The 22,412-nt window shown below is 36.6% G+C and overlaps 1 protein-coding gene across 3 annotated transcripts in view; it reads right to left on the bottom strand.

Moving 5' to 3' along the window:
* PIBF1 (progesterone immunomodulatory binding factor 1) overlaps positions 1 to 22,412 on the bottom strand; it is a 240,944-nt gene that overhangs the window by 206,337 nt on the left and 12,195 nt on the right. For all 3 annotated transcript variants that reach the window (XR_004429040.1, XM_033177571.1, XM_033177572.1), the window contains exons 3-5: positions 21,743 to 21,843; positions 18,772 to 18,970; positions 16,527 to 16,646 (exon numbers count right to left, since the gene is read on the bottom strand). Coding sequence is in view for 2 of the 3 variants with exons in the window: in XM_033177571.1 (XP_033033462.1) it covers positions 16,527 to 16,646; positions 18,772 to 18,970; positions 21,743 to 21,843 (420 nt within the window). In the remaining variant the exon portion in view is untranslated. The remainder of the gene's footprint in view (positions 1 to 16,526; positions 16,647 to 18,771; positions 18,971 to 21,742; positions 21,844 to 22,412) is intronic.

Below are 22,412 nucleotides of genomic sequence, written 5' to 3' on the forward strand. Positions count from 1 at the left end.
TTCAAGGCTATAGATTTTCCTTTGGCATAGCTTTAAATGTGTCTAAGAATTTTGATCCAAAAATGTTCTCATTTTAATTGCTTTATTTCAGTTTTTCTTTCCTGTTTGATCCAAAAGATATGTTTCTAATTGCCACGTAAGTTTATTCCTCCTCACCTTTTACCTCTGGTTTCACTAAATTATGATAAAAAATAGAAACTATATAATCTGTACTTAAAATTTATTATATAATTTTTTTCTTAAAATTATTTAATTATTTTTTATTTATTTTTTTGAGACATAGTTTTGCTTTGTCACCTAGGCTGGAGTGCAGTGGTGCAATCTCAGCCCAATGCAACCTCCACCTCCTGGGTTCAAGCAATTCTCCTGCCTCAGCCTCCCAAGTAGCTGGGATTACAGGCATCTGCCACCACGCCCAGCTAATTTTTGTATTTTTAGTAGAGACAGGGTTCACCATGTTAGCCAGGCTGGTCTCGAACTCCAGACCTCAGGTGATCCATCCACCTCAGCCTCCCAGAGTGCTGGGATTACAGGCGTGAGCCACCGCACCTGGCCCATTTTTCAATCTTTATCAATTTGCATTAAGCATATTTCCTACAAACAAATAGAGATGGGCTTGGTTTGAAGGTCAATATGAGAGTCCTTCTTTTAACAGAACATTGTATATCCATTCCCTCACCTAGTGGAGGCAAAGGAGACTTCATCCACCTTATTTGGGGTGAGGAGTAAAGGGAGTAATCCACAGATTTGTATAGGCTGAGCTCTGCTGACAATCTGTTCTGCTCTTGCTCGGGGCTCTCTCACATTTTCTAGGCTTTCACTCAAGTCAGGGGAGAGAAATCTCAAATTTTGGTAGCCTATCTCCAAGACGGTCTCTATCGACTTCTTCCCTTGTATGCAGGAAGCTATTTTCTAATTCAGAAGTGCATCTATTCCTCTTAATGATCTGCTTAACCAAAAGAATGTGGGAGAAGCAATTTTCTGGGATTTTGAAGTTACATCCTAAGAAGTCTTTTAAGTTTCGCCTGAGTTTCTTGAATGCTTGCTTTGGAGGAGGCCAGCTGCCATGCCCTGAGACTGCCATGTTGAAGGACGCCTAAACTGATCACATGAAGAGGCCAAATAGAAAGAGAGTGATGTTTTGGTCATATCATCCTGGCTCCAAACCAGTGACTAAAGAAGACTTCAGATGACCCCAGCCTTAGTGAAGTAAGAAAAACTCAGCTGAACCTAACAACCTTCAGAGCTGTGACAAATAAATTATTTTCAGACAGCAAGTTTTAGGGTGATTTGTTATGCAGCAATATGGAACTGGAACACTAGCTTTCCCAAAGCCCAAGACTTCTACTCAGATCCAGCTGCCTGCCAGAAGACAGCTGAGAGGGGGATAATTTGAACTGGAAAAGAAAGGAAAAATGAAATGCATTCACATTTTCATCTCCTAGAATTCCTTTACTTCCTCCTTTCAACTAACCCTAAACAGCAATCTTATTCTGTTCAGTAATGTTGACTATATAATTTAACCTTAAAACAGTAAAATTAGCAGGAGTTCATTTAATTTTGAGTTTGGCAAGACTACACTCAGTAGTGTGATGACTCTATATTGTCATCATTTTTCTCTATTTGAACTGTGAAACTTTTATTCATAGTAATGCATGATAGCACCTGGCCTTTATTTGGCTGAAATACCTATCCTACAAATTAAGTTGATGGCTATTTCTTTCTTATTTTTCTTTTTTTCTTTTCTTTTTCTTTTTTTTGAGGCGGAGTCTCACCTTGTCACACAGGCTGGAATACAGTGCTGCAATCTTGGCTCACTGCAACCTCTGCTCCCTGACCCCTACCCCAGGCTCAAGCAATCCTCCTACCTGGGATCACAGATGTGTGCCATGACACCGGGCGAAGTTCTTGGTTTTGGGGTTTTTTTTTTTGGTAGTTTTTTGAGACAGGGTCTCATTCTGTCACCCAGGCTGGAGTGCAGTGGCACAATCTTGGCTCACTGCAACCTCTGCCTCCCAGGTTCAAGCAATTCTCTCACCTCATCCTCCCAAGTAGCTCGGACTACAGGTCTGCACCACCAGACCCAGCTAGTTTTTTGTATTTTTCGATACAGATAGGGTTTCACCATGTTGGTCAGGCTGGAGATTTTGTATTTTTGGTAGAGACAGGGTTTCACCAGGTTGGCCAGGGTGGTCTTGAACTCCTGAGCTCAAGCAACCCTCCTGACTCGGCCTCCCAAAGTGCTGGGATTATAGCCGTGAGCTACTGTGCCTGGACAATTGACTACTGCTTTTTAAAATTGTCATCTGTGGTGCTAATGCCATGACAAAATTAAATGTAAACATGGGCAATGACATCATAGGGATAGTACACTATTATAAATTATTCATCGAGATGAACCATCATATGCATCTATTAATTTCTGAGGTCATTAAAAAAATTAAATCATAAAATTAAAAATTATCAAAAAGAACTCTTAGATATTCCAAAACACAACTGTGGAATCTGGCTTGAGAAACACTATGCAGATCAAGAGAATGAAGTTATCATGGTATCTCTGGATGTAAACCAAGGTATTTGGTAAGTTCCCTCCTGAGTTTTCCCCTGCCATAATGTAGTGATACACCCTTCTGACCACTGGGTTCAAAATTTCATCTCAAAACCCAAAAAGCCCTTCAAAACTTGCCCCTAAAATTTAAAAGCTCCTAGATTTACTAAAGATTATACACACAGTAGCAAAGCAAAAAAAAAGTCTCATTACTCTTTAAAAGATTATGTCTCTTCATATGGCATGTATAAAACAATCAGCTAAATGAAGCTTCTTCCCAATAATGTCATACTTAAAATTGCATTCATTTTAGCTTTCCCATGAATTTTTTTTCCCTCATGCACTTTTATCCATAAGTCATTTGTATTATTTGTAAAAACTTAACAGGTTTGTGAAGGAGCAATTTTTTAGAGATTTTAGAGGTATAGGCAAGAGATGGATTTTAGTAAGTCCAAGTTGTAACATAACAGTGTAGGACTCCAATTTTATATTCTTGAATTTGTTAAATACATTAAAATATATTAATTTTATATTGGAGGCAGGAAATGGCAATTAATATATACATTTCTCTCTCTGTTTTTTTTTTTTTTGAGATGGAGTTTCGTTCTGTCACCCAGGCTGGAGAGCAATGGTGCAATCTCGGCTCACTGCAACCTCCACCTCCTGGGTTCAAGTGATTCTCTTGCCTCAGCCTCCCAAGTAGCTGGGACTACAGGTGCCTGTCACCACACCCAGGTGATTTTTGTATTTTAGTAGAGATGAGGTTTCACGATGTTCAGGCTGGTCTTCAACTCCTGACCTCAGGCGATCCACCCACGTCAGGCTCCCAGAGTGCTGGGATTACAGGCATGAGTCATGGTGCCCAGCCAATATATAAATTTCAAATCGTGAAATGTAATTAAAAATTTAAGGTTATTTTAAAATCTCAATAAGTTAACAAAAATAACTTTAAAAAATGATTTGTGGTCATGATCCATGAACCTGCCATGTTAGAATCTTGGGTTGTTTATTAAAAATTGAGGTTCTGGCCAGAAAGTGGTGGCTCACACCTGTAATCCCAGCACTTTGGGAGGCCGAGGCAGGTGGAGCATGAGGTCAGGAGATCGAGACCATCCTGGCTAACACGGTGAAACCCTGTCTCTACTAAAAAAACACAACAAATTAGCTGGGCATGGTGGCAGGCACCTGTAGTCCCAGCTAATCGGGAGGCTGAGGCAGGAGAATGGCATGAACCCGGGAGGCGGAGCTTGTAGTGAGCCGAGATCACACCACTGCACTCCAGCCTGGGCAACAGAACGAGACTCTGTCTCAAAAAAAAAAAAAAAAAATTGAGGTTTTTAGTTCCACCTCAGACCAAAATAGAACCCATGTCGGTGGCTTTTAAGCAGTGCTTATGCACTTTAAATTTAATACAAAGAGGCAAACCTATCACCGTTTACTAATAAATCTGTTAAGCATTCTAGTATAATTATAACTGATGGGTATCCTCATAAATATGTACCTTATAAAGAAACTTTAAGCTCATCACTTGGATAAGATAAAAAGAAACCTCAGAAAACAGTTAATACCCCCTAAAATATAAAAATTTTAATAAACAAATGTTTCATCAATGAAATAACTGATTTTTATACAAATAAAATTCACTGAATTACGCATGAATACTTAAGATGAACCTCAAGATAATCTTGCAGAATTTTTTAAAGAATGTAAGTTTCTAAACAAGGAAGTTATCTTGACAAAACTCTTCTTGCTTCCTAGTTACCAAAGTTCTCATAAGAGAAAAATATTTCACCATTTCCTCACGAAATGTAATAATTTTATTAAGTGCGGACTCACTAATGCCTTACACTGTATCTCTAACATTACATCCTTTTGAAATGAAAAAGCATACTGAACTAACTCTATAATGGCAAAACAGCAACACATAACTGACTTGCATGTGATCAACCAAAATTTTGACCTGCTAATAGAGAAAATTCATAAGTAGGAAATAAAGTTATCTATAAGCACTTTTACAAACATAAAGTACCATACACAAGATCATATACATAATATAGCTCAAAATATGCTAGAATTAAACTACATTACTGACACTTGTAAATAAACTCCAGACTTGAAGTAAAAGATGAGCCCTATTTTCCAGTGTTATAATAGTATCTAGACGTTATTTCCAAATAACTAAAGATCTGGAAAAAATTACAAAAGGAAATCCCAGAAATCCACTAAAACTGCCACTTCAGAAAGAGTAATTTCTTTTTAAAGGTCAAGAATCACATTCTGGCCAAGCGCAGTGGCTCACGCCTGTAATCCCAATACTTAGAGAGGCCAAGGTGGGAGGATCGCTTGAGGTTAGGAGTTCAAGACCAGCCTGACTAACATGGTGAAATCCCCTCTCTACTAAAAATACAAAAATTAGCCAGGCATGGTGGCGCATGCCTGTACTCCCAGCTACTCGGGAGGCTGAGGCAGGAGAATTGCTTGAACCTGGGAGGCAGAGGTTGCAGTGAGCCAAAATCATGCCATTGCACTCCAGCCTGGGCAAGAGCGAAACTCCGTCTCCCCCCAACCCCCACCCCTCCAAAAAAAAACCTTTTATTAAATTTTTTAACAGTTTTCATCTCACACAAACAAAAGCAGAATCAAATTAATTGTGTAATTGTGTGGCTTTACTGATTTAATGTGGCTTTAACAGAATTTAAAATCCTGAATGTTTTTGGTTTAAACAGAATTTAAAATTCTCAACATTTCTGATAGGCATAATTATGAAATTAGTGCAATAACTGAGATATCTCTGAATACATATTATGGAACACAAATTTTTGTTTTGATACTCCATTCTCCAAGTTCTAAATATATTAAATTTTACTAGAAAAAGATACTATCTGGTTGATTGCAGGCATTTTATATGAAATAACGAATATGAATGAAAATAAGGTAACTAAATGTAAAGCTTTGGGTCTCTAGGTCAAAAATAAGCAGAATTTCCAAATAGCCCCCAAGAGGTTTAATTTAAAAAAAAAAAAAAAAAAAGATGGACATATACTGCCACCAAGTGGTGAAAAAAATTAAGACCATTTTGGATAAGAGATCCATAAAGTAAAACGGAAAGATTGAGAATGATTTTTTTTTTCCAGATTCATGAACTCTCTGTAGAGAATAAACTTTTAAAGTAAAATGGAAAGTTTGTTTTCTTAACTGCCGGTCTCAAAACTCAGAGATATGCCTAACAAATACCTTAGTTTCTCTTAGTAAACCACTACGGAATTGTCATTATTGCTATCATTTTCAGCATTTAGGTGAGTTTCCTAGTATTTTTTGTTTTTGTTTAGTAGCGCTTAGCCTGAGGCCAGTCCCATTCTGTGCCAGGTTGGATGGATTAAGGTGCATCAGAAAATCTTTGGTCTTTCTAGGCTGGAGAATCAGAAGACAGAGTTTATGGGAACTGCAGCTGCTCTAAATGAGGAGAAAATTTCAGAGACAGCCAGAGACGGGAAACTGAATTCTTTGGGTAATTTCTGCGTGAGTATCTGGCTACCCTCTAAACAACACATGTGTAGGACAGACTCTAAGCAGCCCTACTAAGACCAAAAACATTGAACTGAAATTTGAACTGCTGCCCAATAGACAGAGTATGTACGCTGTTTGAGTACAACGAAGTAATTTCCTGCTAAAACAAAAACATCACCACTGTTTAGAGATACATAAAATGCAGCGTCTCAACAACATAATAGTCACAATGTTCTCATCTACATTTACTTAATGGTCTGAACAATTTTAAGTTACTTGACATCTGAGGAAAGAGGAACATGTGACTCATTTCTCAAAGAAAAGGCAATCAACAGAGATCAACTCGAAGGTGACCCAGTGTTTGGAATTAGCAAACAAGAATTTTAAAGCTCCTATTTTAACAATTCTCAGTGGTATAAAGGAAAATATGTTCATAATAAGTAAACAAATAGCAGATAAATAAAAGCTATAATAAATAACCAAACTGAAATTCTAGAAGTAAAAAATTCCACACTTAAGTACTTACTCAAGGGAAACAAAAACATGTCCATACAAAAAACCATACTCAAATGTTCTCAGAGCTTTGTTTGTCAAGTCTCTGAATTGGAAATAACTCAAAATGCCCATCAAACAGTAAATAACTAGAGCCATTCAATGTAAGATCACTCAGTAATTAAAACGAAGAAATTACTGACAAATGGAAAAAAAGTTCAGCATTTTCTCATAAAATTAAATGTGACTGGCAGATTGATAGACGGAGAGATATTTGATAAGACAAATATAATAAAAATGTTAATGGCAGAAATTTAGTGATAAATGTACTGGTGTCATTGTAAAATTCAAGTTATGTTTGAAAATTTCTATAATAAAATGGCAAAAAAATTACACTCTGGGGCAGGTGATCAGTTTTGAACATGCTAATTTAGGGAATATAAGCTGACTGATAGTTATTAAAAAGAAAACACATTCATTTATAATCCGTCCACTTACCTTTTGAGATCTCCCTCCAATTTGCCCTACTAGTCTGGTGTTCCACTGCTCAGAAAAACTTTACAAACTTGAGATTATACTTTGTGCTTCCTCATCAATAAATGTGTTAAAATTTTTTTTGTTTGTTTTTTGGAGACAGAGTCTTGCTCTGTTGCCTAGGTTGGAGTGCAGAGGCACAATCTTGGCTCACTGCAACCTCCGCCTCCTGGGATCAAGCGATTCTCCTACCTCAGTCTCCCGAGTAGCTGGGACTACACGTGTTTGCCACCACACCTGACAAATTTATGTATTTTTAGGAGAGACGGAGTTTTACCATATTAACCAGGCTAGTCTCAAACTCTTGACATCAGGGGATCTGCCCACCTCGGCCTCTGAAAGTGCTGAGATTACAGGCGAGAGCCACTGTGCCCAGCCCAATAAATGTATTAAAATGTTAAATAATAAATAAGATTGGACTTAACAGTTACATCTGAAGAATACTTCTATTTTTGTTTTTCATTTAGTTCTTTATTCCTTTTTTTTTTTTATTGGCTCTTATCCTTCAACTACTAAAGAGAAAACAATTCCCTGAGAATTCATGATAACACTTCTTACAAAGTCTGTCCATTTCTCCCAAGAGGTAGAAGCAATTCAGACATCTATTTATAGATGAATGGATAAAGCAAATGTGGTATATACACACAATGGAATATTATGCAAACTTAAAAAAGAAGAAAAAAAAAGAGCATAAATTAGTTCAACCTAATTGTGACAGACAATTGTGGAAGACAGTGTGGTGATTCCTCAAGGATCTAGAACTAGAAATACCACCTGACCCAGCAATTCTATTACTGGGTATATACCCAAAGGATTATAAATCATGCTACTATAAAACATATGCACACGTATATTTACTGCGGCACTGTTCACAATAGCAAAGACTTGGAACCAACCCATATGCCCATCAATGATAGACTAAAGAAAATGTGGCACATATATGCCACGGAATACTATGCAGCCATAAAAAGTGATGAGTTCATGTCCTTTGCAGGGACATGGATGAAGCTGGAAACCATTATTCTCAACAAACCATCCCAAGGACAGAAACCCAAACACCGCATGTCCTTACTCATAAGTGGGAGTTGAACAATGAGAACACTTGGACACAGGGAGGGGAACATCACATACTGGGGCCTGTCAATGGGTGGGGGGCTACAGGAGGGATAGCATCAAGGGAAATACCTAATGTAGATGACGGGTTGATGGGTGCAGCAAACCACCATGGCAGGAGTACACCTACGTAACAATACCTGCCCGTTGTGCATATGTACCCCAGAACTTAAAGTACAATAAAAAAAAAGAAAGAAAATTCTGTCACATGCTACAACATGGATAAATCTTGAGGACATTATGCTAATTGAAACCAATCACAAAGGGGCAAATACTCTAGGATCCTACTCATATGAAGAATCTAAACTAATCAAAATCATAGAAACAAATTTAAAAAATGGTTACCAATGACTAGGGGGAGGGGAGAGGGAGAATTAGTGTCTAGTGGGTACAGTTTTCAGTGTTGCAACCTACAAAAGTACTGAAGATCTGCTACACCACAATGTGAGTATACTTAACACTACTGAATTGTATACATGAAAATGGTTAAAGTAGTAAATTTAATGTTACATTATTCACTGTAATTTTTAAAAAGTCTGCCAATTTTTAAAAACTAGAATTTAAAACCCTGTCAATGGCTTTTTGAAAGTCCATGTAATTTGTTCTCTATTTTCTCTTTATATACAGGTGAAATATAATTTGTCCATTTATACTACCCTGTTGACCTTCCCCTGCAGGTTTAACTTGCCTAAGTATTCACTGATCCTAATCTTCACGCATTACACAAGCTCAGTAAGCATAAAAGTGTGCTTTATCAGTTTGTAAATGTGGAGGTCCTTAGTTTCTAGAGTCAGGCAGGCAATTTACCAGCTTTTAAGCAATTACACCTACTTCAAGTGCTATATTTGGTAATATTATTACACATGTGCTGCAGTTTCAGGTTCATCCTTTAAGTCCCTTAGAATTCTTGGGTGAATACCATCCAGTCATGTTTTTTTCCAAAAGCTTATATTGTATCCAACTTTAAAATTACATAAAGTCATTAATAAGACTAATGTCGCTTATCTTAACATATCCAACCTTAGATAAGTATGAGCTGAAGAATAAAATATTTGTTGAATCACTTTATGAAGATCTTTTGAATAATGTCACATGAAAAATGTGGATCATGTCTTATTAAAAATTAGTAACTTCACACCGGGCGTGTTGGCTCACACCTGTAATCCCAACACTTTGGGAGGCCGAGGCAGGCGGATCACGAGGTCAGGAGATCGAGACCATCCAGGCTGACATGGTGAAACTCCATCTCTACTAAAAATACAAAAAATTAGCCGGGCATGGTGGCGTGTGCCTGTCGTCCCAGGTACTCAGGAGGTTGAGGTAGGAGAATGGCGTGAACCTGGGAGGCAGAGTTTGCAGTGAGCCAAGATTGCGCCACTGTACGCCAGCCTGGGCGACAGAGCAAGACTCCATCTCAAAAAAAAAAAAAAAAAAGCCGGGTGTGGTGGCGGGCGCCTGTAATCCCAGCTACTCGGGAGGCCGAGGCAGGAGAATCGCTTGAACCCGCAAAGCAAAGGTTGCAGTGAGGCGTGATTATACCACTGCACTGCAGCCTAGGTGACAAGAGCGTGAGTCTGACTCAAAAAAAAAAAAAAAAAAAAACTAGTAACTTTATAGTGGTTGCAGCTATCAATATCATGGACCTTCTCCCAAAACTTACTATGGCAGTGTATCTTACCGCTTATTGAACAATTAACACTTCCTTTTATTTGTCAAATTTAGGAAAACTTAGAATCAGTGAACACACTTTCATTGGATATATTTTCAATTTACTCACTACAAAATAAAATATTCATTCCTCTGTAAGAACTTAGAACAGACACCTTGAAACATGGCACCCTGGCATACTGAGTATTTTAACCTGAAGGAAATTAAGAAAACTGCAGAAACAGGGGGGTCTCCCTGACCTTCTCCCAACCCATCTCTCTTGAAATGGGCCACAGAAATGAAAATTTCCCTTTCCCCTTTCTCCCTTGAGGCAGGTCATCAAACCTAGGAAGGTCACTCTCTTTTTCCCTCCCCTCTCCCCTAAGGTGACAGGTGTCCCGCCCTATACCCAATGGGAAGGAATGTCACACACAGAGGCCAAGAAGAATGTGAACAAACAAGCCTTGCTAAATTCTCCCAGCTGATTACCATCAGATCATACTCTTTTGTCTTCCAATCATACTTATGCATGACTATCCACAAAAATACATTTTCCCTGGGTCTTTTAATTTTCATTTCTGAAGGCTCCCATGTCACGTAAAATTTATATTAAATTATACATATAAACTTATATATAAATTTGTTATGCTTTTCTCTTGTTATTCTTTTATTATTGGGGTCTCAGCCATAAACCTCGCAATGGGTGAGGAAAATATATTACTTTTTTTCCTACTATAGTTAAAAGGAAAATTTACTCTTTTGGGTCAAGAAACTTAAAATTAATGACACCATTAGAAAAGTCGAAATTTTCTTGCTACTTCCTTTGGATATGATGGGCATTTCTGTGTTTTTATTGTCTGCTTCAGGCCAACAGTAAGTATATATACACAGCCCACAGACTGAAGAGGAAAGAAACATGAAATACCACTGGGTAAAAAACACTCAGATAAGAACATTTCAAGTAACGAGAAAAAACAGAAACCTTCAACTGAAAAACTGACAATTTCATTTAGCACTTTCATAAATTAGGGGTTTGTGATTAGTTTTAAAAGTCCTAGAGACAATGGTTCTCACTAATGACAACTGAACCGCAGTAACCTGACAGTGTCCAATCACCTCTTCAACTTCTCCCAGCCCCATTTAAATAACCCAGATCTTTTTGTAAACCCTCCTCTAGTGATCCTAACATTCTCTATCTTCCTTACCCACTTATAAATATATTCTTCAGTTGTTTTTTAAATCGAAACTCAACTTTTTGTGACATAATTAAAACTCTAGCTATTAAGAGATAAATTATCTCACTTTACTAAATTATTATTTTTTAAACCACTATCTAGATATTAAGAAAGTCCCACAGAATTAATCAGGAGTAATTCAATCAGCAAACACCCCTGTATTCTAAGTTTCCCCAAATATCATAATTACAGAAACATGTATTATTGACAATACCCCAAATATACACGACTCTTTTTATTACATGGATACTAAAGTGAGGAGCCTTAAACATAGTTACAACTGGGTATCCAACAGTACTGCCTACATTGTTGGTTAACAATTACATGGATGTCCTTCTACTGTTGTGGACAATGAGAAAATTCTGATGGTTACAATGTGATTTTAAATACATCAGTTGTGATCTCTCCTATCTTAAGGAAAAAAACAAAAAAAAGAAAAAAACAAGCCTTCCCTGACTCCATGTTTCCTGTAATTGCCAACTCTCTTTGTTCCTCTACACAGTAGTGTTACTCAGAAAGAGTTGTCTATACTCTATGTCCAATTCATTTCCTCCATTCACTCTCAAACACTGTAATCAAACTGTTGACCCTCTCCCTCCTCCAGAACTACTCCTGACAAGGTTTTCAATGACCTTGTTAAACACAATGTCAATTCTTAGTCTTCATCTAACTGTACCTATCAACCGCATTTGGAACAGCTGGTCACTCTCTTTTCCTTGACAAACTTTTGCCCTTTGATTTCCCGGACATAAAATTCTCTTAATTTCCCTATTTCACTGGTAACTCCTCCTTCTCTCTCCCACATTGCAATGTTGAAGTGCCCTGGAGCTCAAGCTGTGGTCCTCTTCTCTTCTCTGCACTCACTCTCCTTTGGTAATCTCATCTTGGCTTTAAATGTCATCTTTATACTGATGACTCTTGAATGTTTATCTTCTAAAGTTCACCACCTGTACATCCACATATCTTTGACTGTACATCTAACAGATCTCTCAAACTCAACATGTCTAAGATCCACACTCTTTTGCACTCAAGTCAGCCTCATTCACAATCTACCCATCTCAGCTGAACAGAAATCTATCCTTCCAGTTATTCAAACCAACATTTTTCAGAGTTAATTTGACCCCTATCTTTCTTTAACATCCTCCATCCAATTCATGACTCTACTTTTTTTCTACTGGCTCCACTTTTAATATAAATCCAGAATCTACCACTTCCCTTGCTACCACCTGGATCTGAAACACAATAATCTCTCACCTAGATTACAACAACCTCTTAACACGTTTCTCTGTTTCCATCCTTACAGCTCTACAGTCTATTCTCAGGAGAGAACTTAATAGCCTACTGTTGACTGGAAGCCTTACTATAATTAGTCTATTAGCAAATATTTTCTATGTTATATGTATTATATACTGTATTCTTACAATAAAAGCTAGAGAAAGAAAATTTTTTAAAAATCCTCAGAAAATACATTTACAGAACTGTACTGTATTATGGATGCTTTAAGTCTGACATAACCTGTTTACAAGATTAATGGTCTGTCCAAAATGGTAGGCAACCCAACAGGTGCAGACCTCAATCTGCAATTTAAGCAATTTAACTTTTTCTTACAACGTCATAAATTTTCTCTGCTGCTTGAGAGCTCTTCCAGCATCACTGGTGACACTTCGTATGGTTCCCATGGTGTTATCCAAGGCTTACAGTTCTGCACTAAACATGACGAAAAATAATATGCCAGAACTGCAAGAAATCACTTTTTATTGTGATTCACATTTTACTGGAGAACTGCTCACGTGGGGATGATTAGCATCATACAGTGTTTTAAGCGGATATCCCAAACCCTTGAGTCTACCAGAATAGCCAGGAGGACGCTAAGAAATTATTACAGTAGTAAAGTATGTACTACAGTTAATTTTATGCAGTTATGATTTACTACTGCATCTTTACATTTGCTACATTTGTTTCTACTGAAAATAGCACCATGTAAGGTGTGTTTGTATGCATGCTTTGATAAATTTTAACTTTTGATAATAGATTTGTGTAAATTTTATGGTAGTAAATGACAAAATATAGTACCTACATATATTTTATGCATTCATTACATAACTTTTTCTTAATTTTTTTCTATATTTCTAGGCTACATAGTTCATATGTGAGTTTTTTCAAATTGTCACAAACCTCCAAAAAATTTTCCAGTATATCTATTGAAAAAAAAATGTGTAAATAAACCTACATAGTTCAAACCCATGTTGTTCAACAGTCAACTGTATAAGTCAGATTATGTCAGACCTCTTTCCAAAATCCTGCAACTTTTCATTTCACTTAAGGTTAAAATCAAAGTCTGTATGATGACCTCAACAGACTCATTATCTCTCTGATCTTAACTACAACTATTCTCCTCCTCCCTTCAAGCATACCAGTCATATTACGCTCCTCACTCTTCCACAAATACCAAAGTACCCCTTTGCCTTTGCATTGGCTGTTCTTGCTATCTAGAAGCTCTTTCCTGAGCTGTCTCAAGGAAGACAGCCTTGTTCTCTCTCTCACTTCCTCAAGGCTTTATAAACTTCTAAGCTGCTTAATGAGACCTACTAGCCAACCTTATACAATTCTGACAATGCTCTCTTCCCTGCTCTCCATATATAGCACTCAATTCACCTTATCTTGAACTATTTTTTTTCTATTGCAGTTATCAACTTCTGCCACACTGTATGATTTGCTATTGTTTGCTTTCCCTTTTAAAATACAATACACATCTCACAGATATCCTTTAAAAATATAAACTCCATGATAGCAGGGATTACTGCTTTGTTTAACGAGGTATCCTAAGTACCAAGAATAATGCATGCCGTATAGTAAATGCAGGATACACATTTATTGAAAGAATTTCATTCTTTATAATAATGACGTGTGGTAGGTGTTACGTGTTATCATCCCTATTTTACGGAGAGAGAAGCTGTTAAGACGGGAGACAGACAGGACTGTGTTCTCTACTATTTTGACTACAGTTGAATTTTTCTTTTAATTGTTATGTTGCAGAGATGAGAAACTGTCTTTTAATTCCTCAAATAAATAGTAGTAAATAATTTAATGAATCATTTCAAAAAATAAACTCCAGAATATGTGACATTGATTTTAATATTGAGTACTACTATTTATTGTTTACTACATCCTGTTTGGCCAGGTGCGGTGGCTTACGCCTGTAATCCCAGCACTTTGGGAGGCCAATCTCTTGAGGCGGTGGATCTCTTGAGGCCAGGAGTTCCAGACCCGTCTGGCCAAAATGGCGAAATTCTATCTCTACTAAAAATACATAAATTAGCCAGGTGTGGTGACGCATGCCTGTAAGCCCAGCTACTTGGGAGGCTGAAGCACAAGAATCGCTTGAACCCAGGAGGTGGAGGTTGCAATGAGCAGAGATGGCACCACTGCACTCCAGCTGGGGTGACAGAGCAAGACTCCTGTTTAAATAAATAAATAAAGCTGTTTAATGATACTGGCTTTGCTTTTTATTTAAAAATATTTACTTTTTTCCTAGTGTTTGGCAAGTTGACCTGTAACAGGTCCTTGACACAGCAGAAAAACCACAAACTCTAAGAATGGTCTGAGTTATCTGTGTTCAAGAGAAATCACGCTGAGAAGTCCCAACTATTAAAGTTATTTTAAAAAGGGTGGCTTGATAAAAACAAGGATAGGGAGCTCCTCCAGCCCTCCTACTACACAATAAGAAGTCCTTGAGGGATGCTGAGGTACTATAAGGTGTGTAGAACCAACTCTAAAACCTTGTCTAACTGCCTCTTCCCCAGTAACCCCTGTACCACCAAAACCATCCTGCAATAGAGTATAAATGATTTGCCCAAGGCTGCAAAATTAGAAAGTGGCCAAACTGAGGCCTTCTCTGTTCTCTACTATTTTGACTACAGTTGAATTTTTTTTTTAAATTGAATTATCTTTCTAAATGTGCAAAACAGTTTACCTGCACAATATGACATGCTAAGAGAAGAAAAGAAAACAACTGAAGTTTGGAGTGGGGGGCACATCTGCCCCTCTAATTGTTCCTGCTGATGTCACTGCTCCTCAGAGGAGAGGAAGGAAGCTGAGCCTTCTTGTTTTGTCTGTAATATTGATTCTATGGCAAGATTTAAGTAAATTATCTCTAGGACTAATAGTGCAGCAAAGTAGAGCATTAAAAATACAAATTAGATTATAATTATCTATTTCTGAATAATATCATTGATAAAAACTGCCCTTAAAATAGGACACAAATGCTTGTATGCAACTTTGCTAAAATCACGTTTTTACTCTGAAAGGGAAACATAGGTAACGCAATTAAATAAATGAACAAACAGTATTATTTTCTCCATTTGATAGAACAGTTAACATTACATGACCTGGTTATGGTCACACAGTAAATGAGAGTGTCAAAGTATCACCTAATGTTCTAATTCTAACCTACTAGAAAGTAAACTCTAGAAGGGCAAGCATTGCCTCTCTTGGGTTCACTGCAGGCACCTAGCACAGCATCATGCACATCACTGGGGTTAATGCTAGTATCAGTACACATGCTCAGAATAAATATTATGAGAGTTAACTGCACTTGACAAAGAAGCCACATAAGTAAACAAGGCTAACTTGTACTGAAGAACTACAGCAGACCCCATTTGTAAACTACAAGTGTTTTCCTTTTAGAAGAATGAAATCTTTGAAGAAAAACAGCCACCCATTTCCAACTGTTACATGGTAGAATGAATCAATCTACCATTATTTTTTTGCTAGCAGACTATAAATACAAGAGTAATCTAGGATATCTGGTCAATAATATAATCAAGTTAATGATTAGTCCACTCTTCTATATAAATGTTGATTTATGATTACTATATTCATTGTCTAGGCTGAGATACTTTTGAAAATAAAGGGGTGCTATTAATATTTATTCACAAGAATAATGGCAGCTGTCTTAGGCAAACCAGAACCTATGAGGCACTTTAGTTCAAAGTAAAAGTATTCTCTTTTTTTTCTTTCTTACGGCACCTGCAAGAGATCCCCTGCATACGCTGGCCTACATTTCGTTTCTTGCCTAAATTTCCTGACAAAGTGATGTTAAAAATAGAGACAAATTATTAAATACTTACGTGCATATGCATCATCTGAGTATATACAGCAATTTTCAAGTATAGCCCATATTAGGATTTCAAAAGCAGCTGATTATAAAAATGAGTTGCAACAATAAAAGCTCAACAATGGGATACGTCAATATCATAGACTTGTCTTGTCAATTTTTAAGATGACTACTTCCAATTTAACCTCCTTCCCATTACTTAAGAACTGTAGCAGTCACCATCCCATAGTCCCATTTTTCAATCACTGACTTTTATATTCCTTATCACAAATCTTGAGGGACTCTATAGAAAAAGTTGAAGCTTCTTCCCACCAGCAATCAAAACCATACAAACCTCTGTCAGCTGCTTCAGCTGGCTTTTGTTTGTACTTAATTCTTCTGCTAGGATATTCTTTTTCACTTGTAGTTCACAGATTTCCTTTCTTAATGGATTCACTAGTTCATAGAACCGAACCTTGAAAAAGAAATTAAATTAATAAGCAGTCTTAAGTCCAAATTACGATTAAAATTTGCTAATTTGTAGTGCTCTCACTTATCAGTAATAAAGAGACATGCTTACAAAACTACAACAAGACAGTCATTAATGGAACCTAGCCACTAATACTTTCTATCAAGCTTTAATGTTCAATTAACTTCCCTCAAGGGCCAGATGATTTATAACTTCCTATCTTTGACAGTCCTTCCTCCCTTCTACTGACACTCCATTACTACTCATCTACTACTGCTCACTCCACACTATCTGCTTGTAAACTTCTGGAACATATCACAAATATTCAGGAGTCTTGCTCTTGCTGTTTCTTCTGCTAGAGAAGTTCTTCCCCCATATAAATGTATGGCTCATGCCTTGTCTCCCTATAGGTCTCTGATCAAATATCACCTTGCTAGTAAAGCCCTCCCTGATTTCCCTACCAAATTTAAAGTAGCACTCCCTATTTCTCACCCATGCTCTTTTCTCTATAGCACCTTTGACAAACAGATATTCTACATATTTAACTTTTAAGTTATTGGCTGTGTTGCTCCACTTCGACATAAGCTTCATGAGGGCAGGGATTTCTGTCTGGTTTATACAGTGCTCTATTTCCAGTGCCTAAAAATATGATAAGCACTCAATAAATACTTGATGAAGAGGTAAAGTGTTTTCTTTATTTTCATCCCAGGCTCTTGGCAAAGCTTTATTTACAGTCCGAAACTCCTTAACATACGACTGTATTACAAGAATACCATTATTTGGTAAGAGGCAAATCTTAATATTAGCCTTCAACAAAAAGAATCTGCATATAAATAAATTAGTTAACGATAATATTGTTTGTGAAAAGAAAACATGTAAGAAGGAATGTTAAGAAAACAAACAGCAAAAATATGTGTAACTGCCACCAGTGTGATACTTTATATCTACTGTAAATGAAGCCTCAAAAAGAGAATTTGAGGTATTTGTTTTGGACAGTACACTTTGGACAGAAAAACTGTATTTGAGCCTTAAAAAGAAAAAAAACAGCTGAACAAAAAAGGAACTTCATTTTATCAGACATCACTAATCTGAAAATCTTTTCCCAATGAGAACCAAGAATAGCAACCACCACTAAAGGAAAAACAATAGGTAACATTTTTATGTGTTTACTATCTTCTAAGCACTATGCTCATAAACATTTTATATACAGTCATAGTCTTTACAATTATCCCCAATAGAAAGGCACTGTTATTATTAATCCTTTTTACAGATGAAAAAATTCAAGCCTTTTAGGGTAAAATGACATCTATATATTAAAAAGCAGCAGTTCTCAATATATGGTTTTGGGACTTCTGGACTCTGGCCCACCCGCCACTCTGAGATCAGGGAATTCACAAGATCAAAACAACTTTCCTAGTAATTATTAAGATTTTTTCCCCGTTTCATTTTCATTCTCTCATGACTGTTCAGTAGAGCTTGCCAGTGGCTACATGATATATGATGACATTATCACTCTTAAGGCCAATGGAATTGTGTACTTATATATTCTTGTGTTTAAAAAATTTGTTAGTTTAAAATTCTAATATGGTAAATATTAATAGACACAGCTCATATAAACAAACACTCACTGGGGTCCTCAATAATTTTTAGAGTGTAAATGAATGCTGACACCAAAATATTTGAGACCACTGCCATTGATTAATCTTAGCTATTCCAGATTTGTGTAACCAGCACTGCAATCAATATCTTGAGCCAATCTCTCACCACAAAGTTCTTTCTCATCCTATCCCTTTATAATCACGCCAACTCCTCTCTCCCACTAACCCCAACCAACCTCTGGCAATAACTACTCTGTGTTTTATAATTTTTCATTTTGAGAATGTAAGAAACCACCAGTTCATGATAATTCATTTCTATGGACTATGCAGTCATCAACTTCAGAAACCTATTTATGCTTGAGTTTGGAGATCAATGGTCACGATCCTTTAAAATTTGGATCTCAAGACCATTCACCATCCATAGCCATAAAATAATGTATCAATTGGGTACTTCAAAAGTAATTGCTACTACATAAATGGTAAGTTTTAGTCTGAAAATATATGCTGTAGTTAAAAATGGATATGATACTTACAGATACATATTCAGGAATAGAAAGCTGATCTTCAGGAAAAGCTTTTAATTTAATATATTGGTCTTCTGTCAACTCAAAGTCACGCAGGTTTCGCCGAACATCTCCAGCTTTTTCTCTTAGCTGAAGATTTGTCTCTTCCAGTTGTTTCTGTCTCAATAAAATGGTTTCCATTTCTTGTTTCATTAATTCTTGATATTTGCTACATTAGAAGAGAATTTATAGCAGGCTTTGAAAAAGTCTTTGAGATTTAATTTTCTCACAGTTTCCAATTTATATCAACATAAAATTAGGAAATGAGAAGCCTGACAGTATTATTTACTTACTCTAGCAAAATGCTTACTCATAGTAACCAGTTAAACATGAAATGACAATTCCATACTAACTATTAAATGTGTAGCCATATAAATTATTAAACAGATAATTGATATTCTTAAAGAATAACTTTAGAAATTCAAATCATAAAATTATGCATTTCTTCTGCTTAAGGTTTAATGTTAAACATCAAGGACTCTACTTACTAATTTTCATTTCCCTTTTATCCTGATACTTCAAGGATACCTCTTTAAGACGGTAACACTGAACCACCATAAAGTATTCACTCAGCCAATAAGGTAATGAAAACAGTAATCTGCACATACTCATCATTCTCAAAGAATACATGTAGCAGACATTATTGTTAGTTGTCTACTGAAAGACTGTGATCATGAAGGGACAATCTGATATTATTAGTCCGTTCTCATGCTGCTAATAAAGACATTCCCAAGACTGGGTAATTTATAAAGGAAAGAGGTTTAATGGAATCAGAGTTCCACACGGCAGGGGACACCTCACAATCATGGTGGAAGACAAAGGAGAAGCAAAGGCACATCTTACATGGTGGCAGACAAGAGTGCTTGTGCAGGGGCACTCCCATTTATAAAACCATCAGATCTTGTGAGACTTATTCACTATCATGAGAACAGCATGGGAAAGACCACCTCCATGATTCAATTACCTCCCATCAGGTCCCTCCCATGACATGTAGGAATTATGGGAGCTCTAATTCAAGATGAGATTTGGGTGGGGACACAGCCAAATCACATCACTGATTTTCCCCTTCCCTACTGTATCACTCCCATTAACAGACAAACATGCTGTTATTTCAATCTTAAATGAACAAACAAAACCACAACTCTTGACCTCATTGCACTTCCCCCTTTGTTAGCCACCCCTTGGAGCAAACTTGCTCAAAAGTTGTCTATACTTATTGTCTCCAAATCCTTTCCTCTTAAACCCATGATGATCATAATTTTACTGTCTCTAATGAAATCACAATGACATCTAAATTGCAAATGATCAGTTCTTAGCTCTTTTCATCCATGATCTAATGATAGAGTTTGACACAATTTATTTTTCTTTCCTTGATACATTTTCATCACTTGGCTTCCAAGACACCATACTGTTCATTTTTCTTCTATTTTACTGTGGTTCCTTCTCAGTCTCCTTTTCTGCTCTGTCTTAATGTTGGAGTACTTGGTCCTCTTCTCTGTCTGTACGCACTCCTCCTTGGGGAATTCATCTAGTCTCATGACTTGAATACTGTCTATACCCTAATGATCCCCAGATTTGTACCTCTAGACCAGACTTTTCATATACCTCCACATGGATTTCTGACAAGAAAACTCTAACTTAACATGTCCCAAACTGAACTCCTGCTTTTTACTCACAAAAACTTTTTCTACCATGATTTCCTCCTTCTTAGCTGACAGAAATTCCACTTTTTCATTTGTTCAGGCCAAAATTTTTGATGTAATCCTTGACTCCCCCTTTTCTCTTAAGCCCCACATTGAATCCATCAGCTTTGCCTCCAAAATATATTCAGAATCCAACCTTTTTTTTTTTTTTTTTTACCACCATCAGATATCTTATTACAATAGACTCCTAACTGCCCTCTCAACAGCATCACTAAATCTGATAGGTGTCTTATAGAATTAGAGTAGAAGACCTATAATCGAATGCGGTGGTTCTCAAAGTATTGTTCCTTGACCAGCAGCATCCGCATCATCTGGGAACCCGGTAAAAACGCAAATTTTCACGACCCCTCCCAAATGAGAAACTGAGGGTGGGATCCAGTAGTCTTTTTTAACAAGCCCTCCAAGTGTTTCTGACACATGCTAAAGTTTGAGGTCCACTAATCTAATGTAATAGTGGCTGATAAAAAGATCTGATAATATTTTACAATATCAGTTTAGTAAAATCTTAAAAAGGGAAAATATACCTATTTTACACATTTACCTGTAACTAAAACATAGAACTAAACATTCACATTTTTATATAGGATCCAGATATTTTGAATACAGAGGTATGCTTTGATTTTGTGTAAATCCAAGTTCAATTTCTTTACAATGGCATGAGATCCTAAAAGACACTTAGGAAGAAACTAGTGAAGGTATCTTTTGTGGATTTGATATTTGCTCTCAATCTTAAAACTTGTGTTGCTTATATTTAATTTCATAATTTTTTTAGTTCCTTTTATTGAACCTTTGCAAATAATGATTGTTTATATAATTTTTAATTACATTACATAATTGCCATAGGCATATTTAAGCTTGATAAGCCCATAACTGAGCTACAGAAAGTATGCAGGAATAAGAGAAAGTACTTCAAGCCAGGAAAGTCCAAAGGGCCATGAGAATCAATCAGTATGTTGAGTAAAAGAAGAAAGGTTAATGGTGGTCAGTTCAGAGAGCTTCCTTTATCATATATGGTTTATACTGACCAATTGTTTGTTGAATGAATGTTGAATTTTGACTTTCTGTATTTTATGTATTGTATCAAGTATCCTACTTTTTTTGTGGTCTAGGTGTAAAAATTATTGCTATCTCTGACTTAAAATTTCTCTATTTTAGCTTACAATCACAAACATGAACAGGCAATAAAATTACTTTTAATTGCTAACTAGATATTGTTTTTTTAAAAAAACGTTTCTTACCTGGCATCTTTCTGTTGAAAAGCCAATTGGTTGTCTAATCTCAATGTTAGTAGCTGCTTCTGGTGAAGTGCGTCATTAAGTTTCTCCTCCAACTCTTCAATCTTAATAAAGAGAAAAAGATCAATTACATGTTCAATTTTCAAATTTGTCATAAAGAAAAACTTTCAGTTTCAATAATAAACATATTTCAAAGACACTTAAAAGAAACAGACTAACAATGAATAAAGGTACCAGGCACAGGGGCTCACGCCTATAATTCCAGCACTTCGGGAGGCCAAGATGAGAGGCTTACTTGAGCCCAGGAGTTCAAGACCAGCCTGGGCAACAATGTGAGACCTCATCTCTACAAAACAATTTTTTAAAATTAGCTCCATGTGGTGGTGTGTGCCTATAGTCCCAACTACTTCAGAGGCTGAGGTATGAGGATTGCTTGAGCCCAGGAGATTGAGGCCGCAGTAAGCCATAATCTTGCCACCGCACTATAGCCTGGACAACAGAGAGAGGCCCTATCTCAAAACAACAATAACAGAACACAAAATAGGGTTGAGATTTTTTTGAAATGGTTGTATCCACAAAGACTGTTATGCTATAGTTTGAAACTGCTGCCTCATAAATTTTTTTTTTTTTGGTCAAGCTGTCATTAAGAGTTTTTTTTCCTCTCTCTTAATTC

The sequence above is a fragment of the Trachypithecus francoisi genome, unplaced genomic scaffold, assembly GCF_009764315.1.
Source record: "Trachypithecus francoisi isolate TF-2019V2 unplaced genomic scaffold, Tfra_2.0 Lachesis_group18, whole genome shotgun sequence".
In the NCBI taxonomy this organism is placed as follows: Eukaryota; Metazoa; Chordata; class Mammalia; order Primates; family Cercopithecidae; genus Trachypithecus; species Trachypithecus francoisi.